The 16,560-nt window shown below is 41.7% G+C and overlaps 1 protein-coding gene across 1 annotated transcript; it reads right to left on the bottom strand.

The window, feature by feature from the left end:
- Positions 554-1,963, bottom strand: LOC110265328. The gene is made up of 3 exons (XM_021108276.1): positions 1,703-1,963; positions 1,002-1,447; positions 554-812 (listed from the first exon to the last, which is right to left on the bottom strand). The coding sequence occupies exons 1-3, from the start codon at positions 1,961-1,963 to the stop codon at positions 554-556; spliced, it is 966 nt and encodes a 321-aa protein (XP_020963935.1).

The following is a 16,560-nucleotide window of genomic DNA, read 5'->3' as shown; positions in this document are numbered from 1 at the left end:
CCCCTTTCCCTTTCAGCGTGTTTTGCTTATGTGGGGAAGAAGAGGGTGCTGAACCCATTTGATTTATGAGGCTTGGCTGGGCCTTGGGCCCAATACGGGTCTGGTTCGCCCGGTTCGACCCGTTCTTCCCAATCTTGGGCCAAATTCTTTAAATTTAGTGTCGAAATTCTCGTTTTAATTTTCTCTATCATATTCAACTATAAAATTTACATTTCTAATTTTCTAGAATAAATTTTAATTTGTGGATTAATTTTTTATTAATTAACCAAGTTTCACATTCTACCCACCTAAATAGGAATTTTTCCCACAAAATTAAAATTCAGTTACCTGAGAATAGGTGCGGGTAGTCTGTTCGCATTTCCAACTCAAGTTCCCAAGTATGCTCTTCAATACCAGTCCGACTCCCCACAACTTTAACTAACGAATCCTCTTTTTCGCGTAACCGTTTAATACTCGTATCGTCAATTCTGACCGGAGTCACCTGGAGTGTCAAATCTTTATTTAACTGGACCGATTTAGGTTCTAACACATGGCTAGCATCAGGAGTATACTTTCAAAGCTGCGGCAGATGAAATACGTTGTGCAGGTTCGAAAGGTGAGGTGGTAGAGCTATCCCATATGCCACCGGTCCAACCCTCTCAAGAATCTGAAACGGACCAATGTATCGAGGATTCAGTTTCTTCATTTTAATTGCTCTATCTACTCTGGTTGTTGAAGTAAACTTAAGAAAAACATAGTCTCCTTCCTCAAACTTCAATGGCTTCCGCCTCTGATCGGCGTAACTCTTCTGACAACTCTGAGCAGTGAGCATCCTATCTCAATTTTTTTTGAGTTGTTCAGTAGTTTCAGCTATCATGTTAGGTCCCAACAAGCTTTTCTCCACAGCTTCATACCAGCATAGCAGAGATTAACACTTCTTCCTATACAGAGCCTCATACTGAGCCATTCCGATGCTCGCATGGTCGCTGTTATTGTATGCAAACTCCACTAGCGGCATGTACTGATCCCACCTCGCCAGCTGGTCCAGAACACAAGCTCTCAACATATCTTCTAAGGTTTGGATTATCCTCTCAGATTGACCATCTATTTGAGGATGGTAAGCTATACTCAAGCTTAACCAGGTTCCAAAAGCTCTCTGAAATGTACCCCAGAACCTTGAAGTGAAACGGGGATCTTTGTCAGAAATTATAGTGGAAGGCACAACATGAAGTCTCACAATCTCTTTTATGTACAAACGTGCTAGCTCCTCAAGGGTATAGTTCATCCGAATGGGTAAAAACTGAGCTGATTTCGTCAGTCGGTCCACGATCACCCAGACAGCGTCAAAATCGGCCCTTGTTCTCGGCAATCCAGATACAAAGTCCATCGCAATACTCTCCCATTTCCATTGCGGAATCTCCAATGGTTGCAAAGTCCTGGAAGGTCTCTGGTATTCAATCTTCACTTTCTAACAAGTTAAGCACTTTGAAACATGTTCCACCACATCATTTTTCATACCAGGCCACCAGAACATAGCTTTTAAATCTTGATACATCTTGTTGCTTCCCAAATGAATAGAAAACTCGTTTTTATGTGCTTCCCTCAAGATGTCTTGTCGTAAGGATCCGACGTTCGGCACAATAATTCGGTCCTTGAACATCCATAATCCATTTTTGTCCTCTGACACTCTCTACCACATTCCTTGCTCAATAGCCAGTAATACCTTCTGCAATTCCTTATCATCCTGCTGAGCTTTTTCAATCTCAGATTTAAAATCACTTGAAATTTGAAGCTGACTCAAATATAGAGTACCAGATACTTCTTGAACACCTATCTTCAACCTCTCAAATGCTTTAAGTTTCTCTTCTTCTCGAAGCATTATCCACGTAGCACACAAGAATTTCTGACTTAAGGCATCTGCCACAATATTCGCTTTCCCTGGATTGTAACTCAGCTCAAAGTCGTAGTCTTTCAGTAACTCCATCCACCTCCTCTACCACATATTAAGTTCTTTTTGATAAAAAAGGTATTTCAAGCTCTTGTGATAAGAGAAAACTTGAAATTTAACTCTACAGAGGTAATGCCTCCACACCTTCAGTGCAAACACAACCGCAGCAAGTTTGAAGTCATGCGTCGGGTAATTAACTTCTTGAGGTCTCAACTATTGTGAGGCATATGCCACCACATTCCGGTGCTGCATTAGCACACACCCCAATCCCTTTAGTGAGGCATCACAGTACACATCAAACGATTCGTTTGGTTCAGGCAACACCAATACAGGTGCAATGGTCAACTTTTGTTTCAGCGCTTGAAAACTCTCCTCGCATTCAAAAGTCCAGACAAATGGTGTATCCTTGCGGGTCAACTTTGTCAGTGGCAACGCTATCTGAGAAAAGCTTTTGATGAATCTCCAATAATAGCCAGCTAAGCCCAGAAAACTCCTTATCTCTGTTACTGAGATTCGTCGCCCCAACTCCATCACTGCCTCCCCCTTAGAAGGATCTACTGTTATCCCCTGATTACTCACTACATGGCCAAGAAACTTCACCTCGCTCTTCCAGAACTCGCGTTTTGAAAACTTGGCATTCAATTTTCTCTTATTCAGGATTTGTAACACAATTCCCAAGTGTTCGGCATGCTCCTCCTCAGTCTTGGAATAAATTAGTATATCATCAATGAAGATAACAACGAATTTATCTAAGAATGGACGAAAGATTCTGTTCATGTAATCCATGAACACTGCGGGAATATTTGTCAACCCAAAAGACATTACAATGTACTCATAATGACTATAGCGAGTCCTGAAAGCGGTCTTAGGGATGTCTTCAAATTTTACCCTTATCTAGTGATAACCGGATCGCAAATCAATCTTAGAGAAAACCCTGGCTCCTTGTAACTGATCCATGAGATCGTCAATCCTTAGTAGTGGTACTTATTCTTTATTGTGACCTTATTCAGTTGCCTGTAATCTACACAGAGACACATACTCCTGTCTTTCTTCTTCACCAATAACACCGGCGCTCCCCACAGAGAAACACTTAGTCAGAAGAAGCGTTTACCCATTAAATCTTCTAGCTGAGCCTTAAGCTTGGCCATTTCTAAAGGCGACATTCTGTAAGTGGCAATCGAGATTGGCCCTGTCCCAGGAACCAACTCAATCACGAACTCAACCTCTCGGGCAAGAGGGAATTCATCAATGTCATCCGGAAATACTTCAGGAAATTCACAAACAATCGGAATCTGCTTTAAATTTTGTTCCTCCCCCGAAACACCCGCGATTAACAGCATAACACCCTGGCATTCATATCTAGAACTTCTTACTACCATAGAATTCAAATAATAGCTATTCACTACTGCCGGCCCTTCCGATCCTTCCGGCATAAAGTACAACAACTTCTCAGAACAGTCAAGCAAAACATGATTCTTGGATAACCAATCTAGTCCCAGAATGAGATCTAGACCAATCATTGGTAAGTAAATCAGATCTTGGATGAAATCCCACTGTTTAACTCAGAATGACACTTGTTGACAGCCTAACCTAGTCGCAACGGCTTCCGAAGTAGCATTATGCACATTCATATCATAGTCTAACACAACTATCTTCAGCTCTAATTCACTAGCCCTCTGAAATGTAATGAATGAATGAGTAGCTCCAGAATCAAACAAAGCATTCAAAGTTTTACCGGCTATTTCGCATTTACCTTGGATAAGTGTATCAGATCCATTTGCACCTACAGCTGAAGTAGTAAACACCCAACCAGGCTGCTGTACTCTCCCAACACCTTGCCTCTGCTTCTCTGGATAGTTTGAGGCCTTATGCCCCACCGTACTACAAGAGTAGCACAAGCCTCATCCCGCCTTGCACGGGACTCCCAGATGGTGACTCCCACAACTAGCACAAGCTTGCTCATTCAGAGGCTGCTTCCCAAATCTTCTCCCTGGGTGACTGTTGTTGGTAGGCCTTCTGAAACTAGCCTGACCCTGAGTTTGCTATGGTACAAAGCCTCCACGCTTGAAAGGCTGACCCCTAGGAGCAAAGCTTTTCCCTCAGTTCTGCTGAAAAGGCCCCCTATGACTTTCTTTCTTTGTAGCCGCCCTTTCTACAGAATCTTCAGCCACTCTGCTCTTATTCACCTACTCTGAGAAAGTCCTGATCTCCATTGGCCCTATTGAACTCAAGATGTCGCTCCAGAGCCCTCCTTCATACTTAATACACTTCCATTCCTCGAAGTCTTCAGGAGCTCCTTAACAAATACGAGAAAATCTGCATAATTCCTCAAATTTGTTGGTGTATTCAGAAATTGGCATGGAACCCTGCTTCAGCGGCCGTAACTCAAGTTCCTTCGCCGTCCTGACTGAGTTTGAAAAGTACTTTCTATAAAATTCAACTTGGAAAGCATCCCAGGAGATAGGGTCATCACCCTGCTGCAGGAGGCGTCGTGTCAGTTGCAGTAACTCAAGTTCTTTTGCCGTCCTGATAGAATTTGGGAAGTACTTCTTATAAAATTCTACCTGGAAAGTATCCCAGGAGATAGGATCATCGCCATGCTGTAGGAGGCATCGAGTAGCCTGCCACCAATGCAGTGCTTTCTGAGTGAGCTGATAGGTAGCAAACTCGACACACTACTCTTCAGGCACCAGTTGTGCTTGCAGTGATCGCTCCATGGCCTGAAACTAAGTATCGGCTTCAGTCGGATTGGTGGTTCCCCTGAAAACTGGAGGGTTAACCTTCAGGAATGCTGACAGCATCATCGGCCTATTCCCGCCATTTCCCCCATTACCATTATTATTCATTTGAAGTCCCAGCGCCTCAGTAGTGGCTTGCATAGTAGCAGCTGATGCCAGGGCATTTTGGCCAGTTTTACTGACCTTTTCTTTACTGTTTTTAGGGTAGTTTCATGCATTACCGTAGGAAATAAGCTGGTTTTGGGTAGATATTCATTTACATCTTGATTCAAGCATGCATTGTGCAATTTACATGATTTCATGAGGATTTTGCATGAATTGAAGGACAAATTGGATGTTGTATTTTCCATTACTTGGACTAGAACTTTGATGCATTTTATTGCTTGATTTCAGGACAAAGGAAGCAAAGAAGAACCACATTAGTGGCTACGTTAGTTACACTAATGTTAACACTAACGTGGAATGGGAGTAACTTACAAAGTTAATGAGAAAAGTGATTGCCAATAACGCTCTCGAAGCCATCATTGCCCACGTTAAGAGTCACGTTAACTAAGTTAACGTAAACTCTAACGTGAAAGAAAGGAAATGGAGCCAACATTAGTGACACTTAACATTATCACTAACGTTAGACCAAGCTCATAAGTGGCCACGTTAGTCACCACGTTAACTTAGTTAACGTGGCCTCTAACGTTAAGAAGAAAGGGGGGAAGCCAACGTTAGTGACATTCAACATTATCACTAACGTTGGCCAAGTCACACTAGGCCACGTTAACTCCCACGTTAACCTAGTTAACGTGGAAGCTAACATGAGGAAGGAAGGAAACGCCAACGTTAGTGACACCCAACATTGTCACTACCGTTGGAAGGAGCCCACATATGCCACCATGAGCCACATTAACTCCCACGTTAACTTAGTTAACGTGGAAGCTAATGTGGATAAGGGAATGTTGAACCAACGTTAGTGACACTTAACATTGTCACTAACGTTCCAATGTGCCCCTTAGCTCCCACGTTAGAGTCCACGTTAACTTAGTTAACGTGGCTCTTACTTGGGTAAGGAACGTTAGTGAAAAAGTTGAATGTCACTAACGTTCTTGAACCCATATTTTCACTGAACGTTAACACCACTAACGTCCTAAGCTAAAGTCTCTGCCCACTTCACAATTTCTCTCTGCAAGTAAAGCCAAGCCCAATGAAGAAGATAATTGCTTCAAACTCAAGATCCAAAGGCCCAGACCCAAGACTTGAAGAACCAACTAGAAGAGTAGAAGAGTAGTATATATAGGAGTAACTTTGAATTATTTGGAGAGTTGGAAAATATAGGGAGCCTGATGAGTATTTTGGTGGAAAAATGAATTTCTCCCAAAACACACAAATCTAACCGGCAAGTGTACCGGGTCGCATCAAGTAATAAAAACTCACGGGAGTGAGGTCGATCCCACAGGGATTGAAGGATTGAGCAATTTTAGCTTAGTGGTTAATTTAGTCAAGCGAATCAAGATTTGGTTGAGTGTTTTGTGATTTGCAGAAATTAAATTGCATGGAATTAAAGAGAACAGGAAATAAATTGCTGAATCTTAAAGAACAAGAAATTAAATGGCAGAAACTTAGAATGCAAGAAATGTAAATTGTGGAATCTTAAAGTGCAAGAAATGTAAATGACTTGAATTGTAAAGGGGGTTGGGACTTGGATTTACAGAAATTAAACAAGAAAAAGTAAATTTGCATCAAGCAGAGAAGTAGAAGAAGGTTTGGGTTAAATCGGATCTTGAAGCAGAAAAGTAAATGAACATGAAAATAGTAAACAGAGAATTAGAAATTGAAAGTTCAGATCTCAGGATCCAGAGACTAGAAAACCGAGTCTAGATCTCAATGCCTTCCTAGATCCAACAAGAACAATTGCAAGGGAATTGTAAATTGCAAGGAAAGTAGATGAAGAGCAATTAACAGAAATTAAATTCAATCAAGCAGTAAATAAAACAGAGAGATCCAAGGATGAGACTGAAACAGAATTTCTTCAATTCTCCAACCCAAGATCCAAGACAATTGTAATTGAAATTGAAAGCAATAAAACTGAGAGGAAGAGAAATGAATTCTCCTTCCCCAAGACTAAGAAATTAAAGATCACTCAATATCCAAAGCTCTCCGAAAACTCTTATGAAAATTCAAAGGGAAAGCTCCCCGAAGAACTTGAATTCTATCCTATTTATACACTTTCTTCAAATGATCTTCAAGCCTTGAGTTNGCCCAGGGGTGATTTTCATGTGCCAACGTTAGCCTCAAAAGTTAGGGGCTAACGTTGGGGCTAACTTTTCACCCAAAAGTTTGTGCAAAAGTTTGAGGCTAACTTTAGGTCCAGCTTTTTGCTTCCTGGTTCAATTTCACTTATTCCATTGTCTTCTCTTTACTCCTAGCTATTCCTTCTTGCTTCAACCTTTCTCCAAGCTTTCTTCACCTATCATTAATCAACCAAACACATCAAAGCTATGCTTAAAATCATGAGATATTCATTCTTTCATAATATGTGACAATTATAGTATAAAACCTCATGAAATAGCATGAATTCATACATGGTTGATTCAATCAAAGGAAACATGAAAATCTACCTAATTGGCTTGCTTGTAGCTCAAGAAAGTGCATAATTCTAATGAAAACAAAAGAAAAAGACTAGTTAAAATAGGCTAAGATGACTTGTCATCAGAGCCTCTGGGCATAGAATTACTCTCTGTTTTTACTTTCTCTGCACTTCTAGTTTTCATCATGTATTCTCCATCTGTGTTTTCATTTTCCAGAGCTATGAACAACTAAACCCCTTTTCATTGGGTTAGGGAGGTCTGTTGTAATTTGATGGATCAATACTAGTTTTCATTATTCTTCTTCTATCTTTTCTCTTGATTTTACTTGAAAGCTTTCGATCTTCATCCAATTGGGTAGTTATCTTGGAAAAGAAGCTATTCATACTTGGATCTCTTCTGAACCTTGAAAGAGGAATGAAGAGATCAAGCTAGAAATGCTTTCTCATGCTAGACCAAATTGGGTTTGGATGGATATGTGACTATAATCCTCTCAACACTTGATTTGGGAAATCCATGTGGTATAATCAGTGACCATACTTCATCTCTTCTCATGAGCAATTGACCAAGGAATTGGCTATTGATCAAGATTTGAGAGATTGAATTACAAGAAATTGTAATTCAATCACTTAAGATTGCCAAGGAGATTAATGAGTGCATTGATTGAGGAAGAGATGAAAAAGAAATTGATCCGGAGAATGCAACATCTCCTAAGCCCAATGAACTCCCCATTTCTGATCTTACCCATTCTCTTTAATTTCTGTTATTTACTCTTATGACCAATTCCCCCATTCCCATTTACAATTCTGCAATTTACTTTCAGTCATTTACTTTCAGTTCTTTAATTCTAGCATTTACTTTTTCTGCCATTTACTTTTCCGCCATTTTATTTTCTGAAATTCTCACTTCAAATTCTGATTCGCTCAACTAGAACATTCCTCTAATTAAAGTTGCTTGATCAATCAATCCTTGTGGGATTCGACCTCACTCTATTGTGAGTTTTTACTTGACGACAAATTCGGTACACTTGCCGAAGGAAATTTGTTAAAAGACAAGTTTTCTGTGCATCAAGTTTATGGCGCCGTTGCCGGGGATTGATTGTGCATCAACAATGATTAGATTGGAGGATAACTAGATTGAGCATTTTATTTTTGTTTGATTTAATTTTCTATTTAAGTTATTTACTTCCTGTTTTAGTTAAATTCTTCCCTTCTCCCTACTTTTTCTTTGTTATTTACCATTCATCTCACTAACCCTCTAACTGTTTGATATATTGCATCACTCACACTAACAGTAATTCTGACAGATATACTTTCTGCACCTATTCTCTTTGTTTGTACTTGTTGGTTGTATGACAGGGAGAAGAAGCGGCGCTTCAACTTCCTTTGATTCTGAACCTGAGAGAACCTTCCTTAGACTAAGGAGGGAGGCAAGAGAAAAACGTGTAGTTGGTGCTGAAGAAGAGGAGGAACACTTTGAGGAATACTTTGAACCAAACATGGAAAAAAACATGGAAAACCATCATGAAGAAGAGGCTCACAACCATGGCGGAAGAGGTCGAGCAAATCATGCTGGGGAGGATAGAAGAGTTTTAGGCTCTTACATCAATCCAAACCCAGGAAACTGTGGAAGTAGCACCGTAGACCATTCATCTAGAGGATCTTTGAACAAGAAGAAGACCATTGAGGAGGCCATAGATGTCATTGAAACAGTAGCAGAGAACGACTACTTCTATGCTTCCGAAAGAGGGAACACAAGAGGAGTAATGGAGCTAAACAATGTAGATGCTCTGCTGGCCCAAAATAAGCTCATTACCCAGCAGCTAGCTGACCTCACCAAGAAGATGGAGAGAAACCAAGTAGCAGCAATCTCCACTTCATCAACAACCCAAGAAGGAGTGAATGAAGAAGCAGAGGGTAGTCAGGAGCAAGCCAACTACATTAGGAATTCACCTAGGCAAAATCATGATCCATACTCCAAGACCTACAACCCTGGATGGAGGAATCACCCAAACTTTGGGTGGGGAAATCAACAAGGCCAAAGCCTTGATCAAAGACGCCCAAATCTAAACAATGCAGCCACCCAACACTTCACATCTAGACCATATCAACACCCCCATAACAACACCTCTCCACATTCATATCAAGGCCAGAATAACCCTCCTCAGCCTGACCTATCATCATTTGATGAAAGAATCTCAAAGATTAAGAATCTACTTGAAGGCAAAGGCAAAGAGATTCAAGATAGTAAAGCGTTCCGAGAAGAGGTGATGTCCAATATGCAGAATCAGGATGCTGCCATCAAGAAACTGGAGACACAGATTGGCTACTTATTCAAGCAAATTCCAAGCCACAACCTTCGCAGCAAGACTAGCTCAACACGAAGGGAGGAGTGCCAGGCTATCACCCTTAGAAGTGGGAAGGAACTGAAGGAAACCTCCCAGAAACCACAAGAAAAGGAATCAGATAAAGAGGAAGAAGAGCAGGATGGAGCTCAAGTTCCTAATCTGAGTTCACAAAAAGGGGAAGGAGTGCTTAAGCCAGATGCCCCAAGAGTCCCATACCCTCAGCAATTAAAGAAAAAGGGGGATGACAATCAGTTTTTGAGATTTTTGGAAATCTTCAAGAAACTGCAAATCAACATACCCTTTGCTGAAGCAATAGAACAAATGCCACTCTACGCCAAGTTCTTGAAGGAGCTCATGACTAAGAAGAGAAGCTGGAAGAACAACGAGACTGTGATACTAACCGAAGAATGTAGTGCTATCATTCAGCACAAACTACCCCAGAAATTGAAGGATCCCAGGAGTTTTCAGATCCCCTGTATTATAGGGGGAATCACAGTGGAAAAAGCTCTTTGTGACTTGGGAGCCAGCATCAATTTGATGTCGGTAGCTATGATGAGAAAGATGAAGATTGAGGAAGCTAAACCAACAAAGATGGCCTTACAATTGGCAGACCGATCATTCAAGTTCCCGCATGGCGTCGTAGAAGATTTGCTGGTAAAAGTGGGAGATTTTATCTTCCCAGCAGACTTTGTAGTGCTGGACATGCAGGAGGAAGCCAAGGCTTCCATCATCCTGGGAAGGCCATTCTTGGCCACTGTTGGAGCTGTCATTGATGTACAAAAAGGAGATCTCACCCTGAGATTACACAATGAAAAGATGACGATCAATGTGTTCAAAGCCATGAGTTACCCACCAGAGCAAATGGGAGAGTGTATGAGGTTGGACTCACTTGAAGACGCAGTGCAGGAAAATTTTGAAGAAAAAGAACCTGAAGGTATAATAGAGGAGGAGCCTACGTTTAGTGAAGAGGTTGCAACAGCAAAGATTCAAATAGAAGGTGCACCAAAGGAAGAGAACGAAAAGTCAGAAGCACCCAAACTTGAACTCAAAGCATTGACACCCTCTCTCAAATATGCATACTTAGGAGAGGATGAAAATTACCCAGTAATTATAAGCTCATGCCTCAGCCAAGATTAAGAGGATGAACTGCTCAAAGTACTGCGAAACCACAAAGATGCCATTGGTTGGACTCTTGCTGACTTGAAGGGGATAAGTTCGGCCATATGTATGCACAAGATACTACTGGAAGATGATGCCAAACCATCCATACAATCCCAAAGGAGGTTGAACCCAATCATGAAGGAAGTGGTACAGAAAGAAGTTATGAAGTTATGGCAGGGAGGGGTAATTTACCCGATCTCAGACAGCCCTTGGGTCAGCCCCGTGCATGTTGTCCCAAAAAAGGGAGGAATTACCGTGGTTCCCAATGAGCCTATAGGCGCATGCCATTTGGGCTATGTAATGCACCTGCGACCTTCCAACGCTACATACTTTCTATCTTTTCAGATATGATAGAAAAATTCATTGAAGTTTTTATGGATGACTTCTCGGTATTCGGAGATTCCTTTCCTAGTTGCCTACATCACCTCGCCTTGGTATTAAAAAGATGCCAAGAGACCAATCTGGTCTTGAACTGGGAGAAATGTCACTTTATGGTGACAGGAGGAATAGTCCTTGGTCCCAAAGTTTCTAACCAAGGCATTGAGGTTGACAGAGCCAAAGTAGAACTTATTAAAAAACTACCCCCACCCAGTGATGTCAGGGCAATTAGGAGCTTTTTAGGGCATGCTGGTTTTTACAGAAGGTTTATTAAAGATTTTTCAAAGATAGCCAAGCCCTTAAGCAATCTCCTTGTATCAGATACACCATTTATCTTTGATGAAACATGCATGTTAGCCTTTGAAAATTTGAAAATGAGGTTGACCTCTGCTCCTATCATTTCCCCACCTGATTGGAATTTACCATTTGAATTGATGTGTGACGCATCTGATTTTGCAATTGGGGCAGTGTTGGGACAGAGGAAAGATAACTTAGTCCATGTGATATACTATGCGAGCAAAGTCCTTAATGATACTCAAAGAAATTATACCACCGCTGAAAAGGAATTGCTGGCAATAGTTTTTGCATTTGACAAGTTTAGATCATACCTCATCGGTGCTAAAGTGATTGTTTTTACGGATCACACAGCACTTAAATATTTGTTTGCCAAGTAAGAATCAAAACCAAGACTAATAAGATGGATCTTATTGTTGCAGGAATTCAATATTGAGATCAGAGACAAGAAAGGAGTGGAGAACAAGGTAGCAGATCACCTATCCAGGATTCCTCATGATAAAGGTGGAACACCTGATACAAGTGTGAACGAGTTCTTCCCTAATGAGTAGTTAATGCTAGTTCACAAAGCACCATGGTTCGCAGACATTGCAAACTTCAAGGCAACTGGGACATTGCCTCTAGAGATCAATAAACATCAAAAAAGGAAGCTCATGAATGATGCAAAGTACTTTGTCTGGGATGAGCCATATCTATTCAAGAAGTGTTCAGATGGAATCCTTAGAAGATGTGTTTCGGAAGAAGAAGGACGAGAGGTCCTATGGAATTGCCACGGCTCATGCTATGGAGGCCACTTTGGAGGGGATAGAACTGCAGCTAAGGTGTTACAAATCGGATTCTTTTGGCCCACCCTTTTCAAGGATGCCAAAGAACTAGTAAAGAGCTGCAATGAATGCCAAAGATCTGGAAACTTGCCCAAAAGAAATGAGATGCCACAAAGTTTCATCTTGGAACTGGAATTGTTTGATGTGTGGAGAATCGATTTCATGGGACCATTCCCAACCTCATATGCAAACAAATACATCTTGGTAGCAGTGGATTATGTTTCCAAGTGGGTAGAGGCTATTGCAACCCCAACGAATGATAACAGGGTAGTCATGAACTTCCTCAGGAAGAATATCTTTAGCCGGTTTGGAGTCCCACGAGCGCTTATCAGTGATGGAGGGAGCCATTTTTGTAACAGACCACTAGAAGCTCTTCTCCTACGATATGGGGTAAAACACAAGGTAGCCACGCCCTACCATCCCCAAAGAAGTGGACAAACTGAGATATCCAACAGAGAACTAAAGAGGATCCTGGAAAAGACTGTGGGTGCATCAAGAAAGGATTGGTCGAAGAAGCTAGATGATGCTCTTTGGGCATACAGAACAACATTCAAAACACCACTTGGAATGTCCCCATACCAACTAGTGTATGAGAAGGCTTGCCATTTACCACTGGAGCTGGAACACAAGGCTCTTTGGGCTATCAAGATACTAAATTTTGACAGCATTGCTGCTGGTGCAAAGAGGATCTTGCAGCTGCAAGAGATGGAGGAATTCAGGTCACAAGCCTATGAAAATACCAAGATGTATAAAGAGAAGGCAAAGAGAAGACATGACCTGCATCTTGCACCCAGGAATTTCGAAAAGGGGCAGCGAGTACTCCTTTACAATTCCAAATTGAGACTATTCCCAGGAAAACTCAAATCAAGGTGGTCCAGACCTTTTCTTGTCACAAAAGTTTTGCCATATGGACACATCGAAATCATGGATGAAGGGTCAGAGAGGACTTTTACAGTGAACGGACAAAGACTCAAGCATTATCTGGGCAACATGGGGGAAAACCCCAGAGTGAATTACCATCTCAAGTAAAAGAGGAATCGTCGAGCTAGCGATGATAAAAGAGCGCTCTGTTAGGAGGCAACCCAACCTCAGGTAGTTTCCTTTTCATCTTTATTTCAATAAGGATCGCAAGTTGTTTATAGATAGTCACCTTGAAGCAGCATTTATTCATCTCAGCCTTGACTCTAGGTGTCATGTCTCAAAGCGGCCCTTTAAGATAAGTTTTCAATCAATACTCCCAACCCAGTTGGGTTAAGGTATTAGGTGATGAAGCACCCTTTAGGATTTACTAGCTCAGGCCTCTCTCTTTGACACAAATCCACCACAAGCATGTCACTAGAATATTAACTCTTTTCGTTTTTGTATCTTTCTTTTTCTTCCTAGTAATTGATGCTTAGAGCCTTGGGCTTGTTCTTTGCTTTTCTTTCTCTTTTATTTTCTTTTGCTACTACTTCTTGGATCAATAGATTTTTGAGATTTTTCATAACACTTCTCCAAATGTCATTTCCTACCTATGAGCTCCCATATAGGTTTTCACAAAAATGCAACCTCAATACATAATCATACAATCAGAACCATCACTCCTCTTAATCTTTTACTTGCCTCAATATTTTTGGGATTCCTCAATCCTTCTTTTCAAAGAAACATTCTCTGATGTATTTTTAGAGATATTGAGTTCAAGCAATTTTTGAAGAGTCTGGTGCTGTGATATATCAAGCATCATAGTTATTAAGCCACAAAGAAACTATGCTAAACAACCATTTTTTTTTCAAAACATAAAACAACCAAACATGAAAGTGCAGAACATAAAAACTTAATCATAAAAGTGCAGAACATGAAAACTTGGAAGGCATATCATTTTTCAGATATGCATCTTCCTTATTTACTCAGACTATGAAAGGAGCTTCACCACCTCTAGTTCTTGTGGCCCTTCCCTTTGCTTGATTCTCCTTTCTTCTCTTTATTCTTTGACTGCTACTTCTTCTTGCTCCTTTTTTCCTGTTCCCTTTTTCCAATTTGTTCTACCTCATCCCACAATCCAGCATCTTTCAATTTTTGTCTCATTCTTTCCTCATTTTTTCTTACTTTTGCTAGTTGTCCCTCCACTAGATTGATCTGTAGGTATGGCATAATCTCCCTATTTAATATAGACATACTGGAAACGAGGTAGTCAAGCTTGGCTTGGGTATTCACATCATATTCCACTCTATCCAAGTGTCTAGCCTCTCTAGCTATGTGGTATATATTTTTCCAGGCCAACAAGTTATCAAGGTAACCTTCAAGCTGATATTGTTGATAAGATATTTTTTTGAAAGACTCTTGGAATTGATTGAATTGTTCTCTATGCTGGTCCAGTAGTCTTGCTTGAAAATCCCTTTGCTGATCCATCATCTTCAACTAGAAATTCTCTTGTTGTTCCATCATTTTCATGTATTGCTCTTGTTGCTGCTCCTGAGCCCTCATAAATTGCTCTTGTTGCTGCTCCTGACCCCTCATATAATGCTAAGACAGTCCTTCAATAGCACTTTGAATTTGGCTCAGATCAATTGTACTAGAAGCTTGTCCCTCTTCTATTTATGTTTCCCTTCTTCTCCTCTGAGGTCTTCTCTCACCCTGAATACTACTAACATTGTCCATCCTCAACTTAGTAATAGGCTTGCCTTCCTTCACCCAGTCTGTGTCTTGATCTTCAAAAAGCACTCCTGCCCTATTGCACAGACGTAATATGGTGCTTGGATGGCCAAGTCTAGTTGATTTGCTACTGTCCTCAGCTAGCTCTTGAATGCTATCTGCTATCAGCTATCAGCTGTAGCACATTTATTTCTCCCCCTTTGATTATGCAGTGTATCATGATCGCTCTCTTGATTGTAACTTCTGAAGTGTTTGTAGTGGGGGAGATTGATCATCTCACTATTTCATACGACCCCTTTCCTTCAAGTGAGAGATCAATCCTTTTCAAGTGGCATGGATTATTATTTGAGTCTCTCACCCAATCCTTGCCCTCTAGACATATATCATTCACTATCTCATCTGGGTCATTTTTGCCCTTCATTCTTTCTTCAAAACTAGGCTCTCTGAATGGTATTGCTCTTATTTGTAGAACCCTCATGATTGTTGCTGGGCTGAATGGTATTTCTCTTCATTCATTCTTTCTTCAAAACTAGGCACTCTGAATGGTATTGCTCTTATTTGTAGAACCCTCATGATTGTTGACATATATCATTCACTATCTCATCAATTACTATGGGCGTGCCACTTGAGCAAAGGGGCGTGGCACGCCAACTCACCATTCCAAGAAGAACCTTCACTATGGCGTGCCACTTGGTGTCGAATGCGTGGCACGCCAACCCCCAAGAAGTCACTTGGGCGTGCCACTTGAGAACCCAGGCGTGGCATGCCAAGCTTGAAGAGTTCACAAATCCATGAGCGTGCCACTTGAGCAGCATGGCGTGGCACGCTGGTACAACAATCCAAAGAAGGGGCTGAAGGCAATTGAAGACTGGACGTGCCACTTGAGCAACCAGGCGTGGCACGCCAATGCACAAAGGACCAAAAGCAAGGACTGGGCGTGCCACTTGGTATCGAAGGCGTGGCACGCCAACCTTAGCATTTCACTATGGCGTGCCACTTGAAGAACTGAGGCGTGGCACACCAACTACTGGAACCAAGACAAGATCATGGGCGTGGCACGCCAGCCTTTAGGCGTGGCACACTGGTATAAGTTTCCAGAGAGGATGAAGGAGGCCAATTACATGGGGCGTGCCACTTGGTATCGAAAGCGTGGCACGCCATTCACCATTCTTCATTTAAGCGTGCCACTTGAGCAACCAGGCGTGGCACGCCAGTGTCATTCAGAGAGAAGCATTGGGGCGTGCCACTTAAGTTTGTGGCATGGCACGCCAAACAGAGGAACCACTCACTCACAAAAGGGGCGTGCCACACTAGTTCAACTTTCCAGAGAAGCCTAGCCAAGCATAAAGCAAGGGCGTGGCACACCAGACCTTGGGCGTGGCACGCCAATACAAGTTTCCAGAGGCAAAGAGAAGTGAGAAAAGCAAGGGGCGTGCCACTTGAGTTCGAAGGCGGGGCACGCCAACACAAGAAATCTACTATGGCGTGCCACTTGAGTTCGAAGGCGTGGCATGCCAAGGTTGAGAGAGGGACGAGCGTGCCACTTAAAGGATTAGGTGTGGCACGCCAAGCTGAAAATGAAGGGCACGTGACACGCCAGAAAAGCGCCAGCCACATGCCAGCTGAGAAGTCATGCTTATTGAGTGTTTTCTTTTCCCCCCAAAATGTAATTTTCCTTTTTCACTTT

The sequence above is a fragment of the Arachis ipaensis genome, chromosome B08 (assembly GCF_000816755.2).
Source record: "Arachis ipaensis cultivar K30076 chromosome B08, Araip1.1, whole genome shotgun sequence".
Classification (NCBI taxonomy): domain Eukaryota; kingdom Viridiplantae; phylum Streptophyta; class Magnoliopsida; order Fabales; family Fabaceae; genus Arachis; species Arachis ipaensis.
Note: the sequence above shows the minus strand (reverse complement) of the source record. Positions and strands in the feature narration are given on the sequence as shown.

Coding starts and splice junctions, on each gene's coding strand:
- LOC110265328 (XM_021108276.1), bottom strand. CDS start 1,963: ATGGAGTTACTGAAAGACTACGACTTTGAGCTGAGTTACAATCCAGGG. Junction 1,448..1,702: donor ATGATAAGGAATTGCAGAAG/GTATTACTGGCT, acceptor TTAACTTGTTAG/AAAGTGAAGATTGAATACCA. Junction 813..1,001: donor CAGCTGGCGAGGTGGGATCA/GTACATGCCGCT, acceptor AAATTGAGATAG/GATGCTCACTGCTCAGAGTT.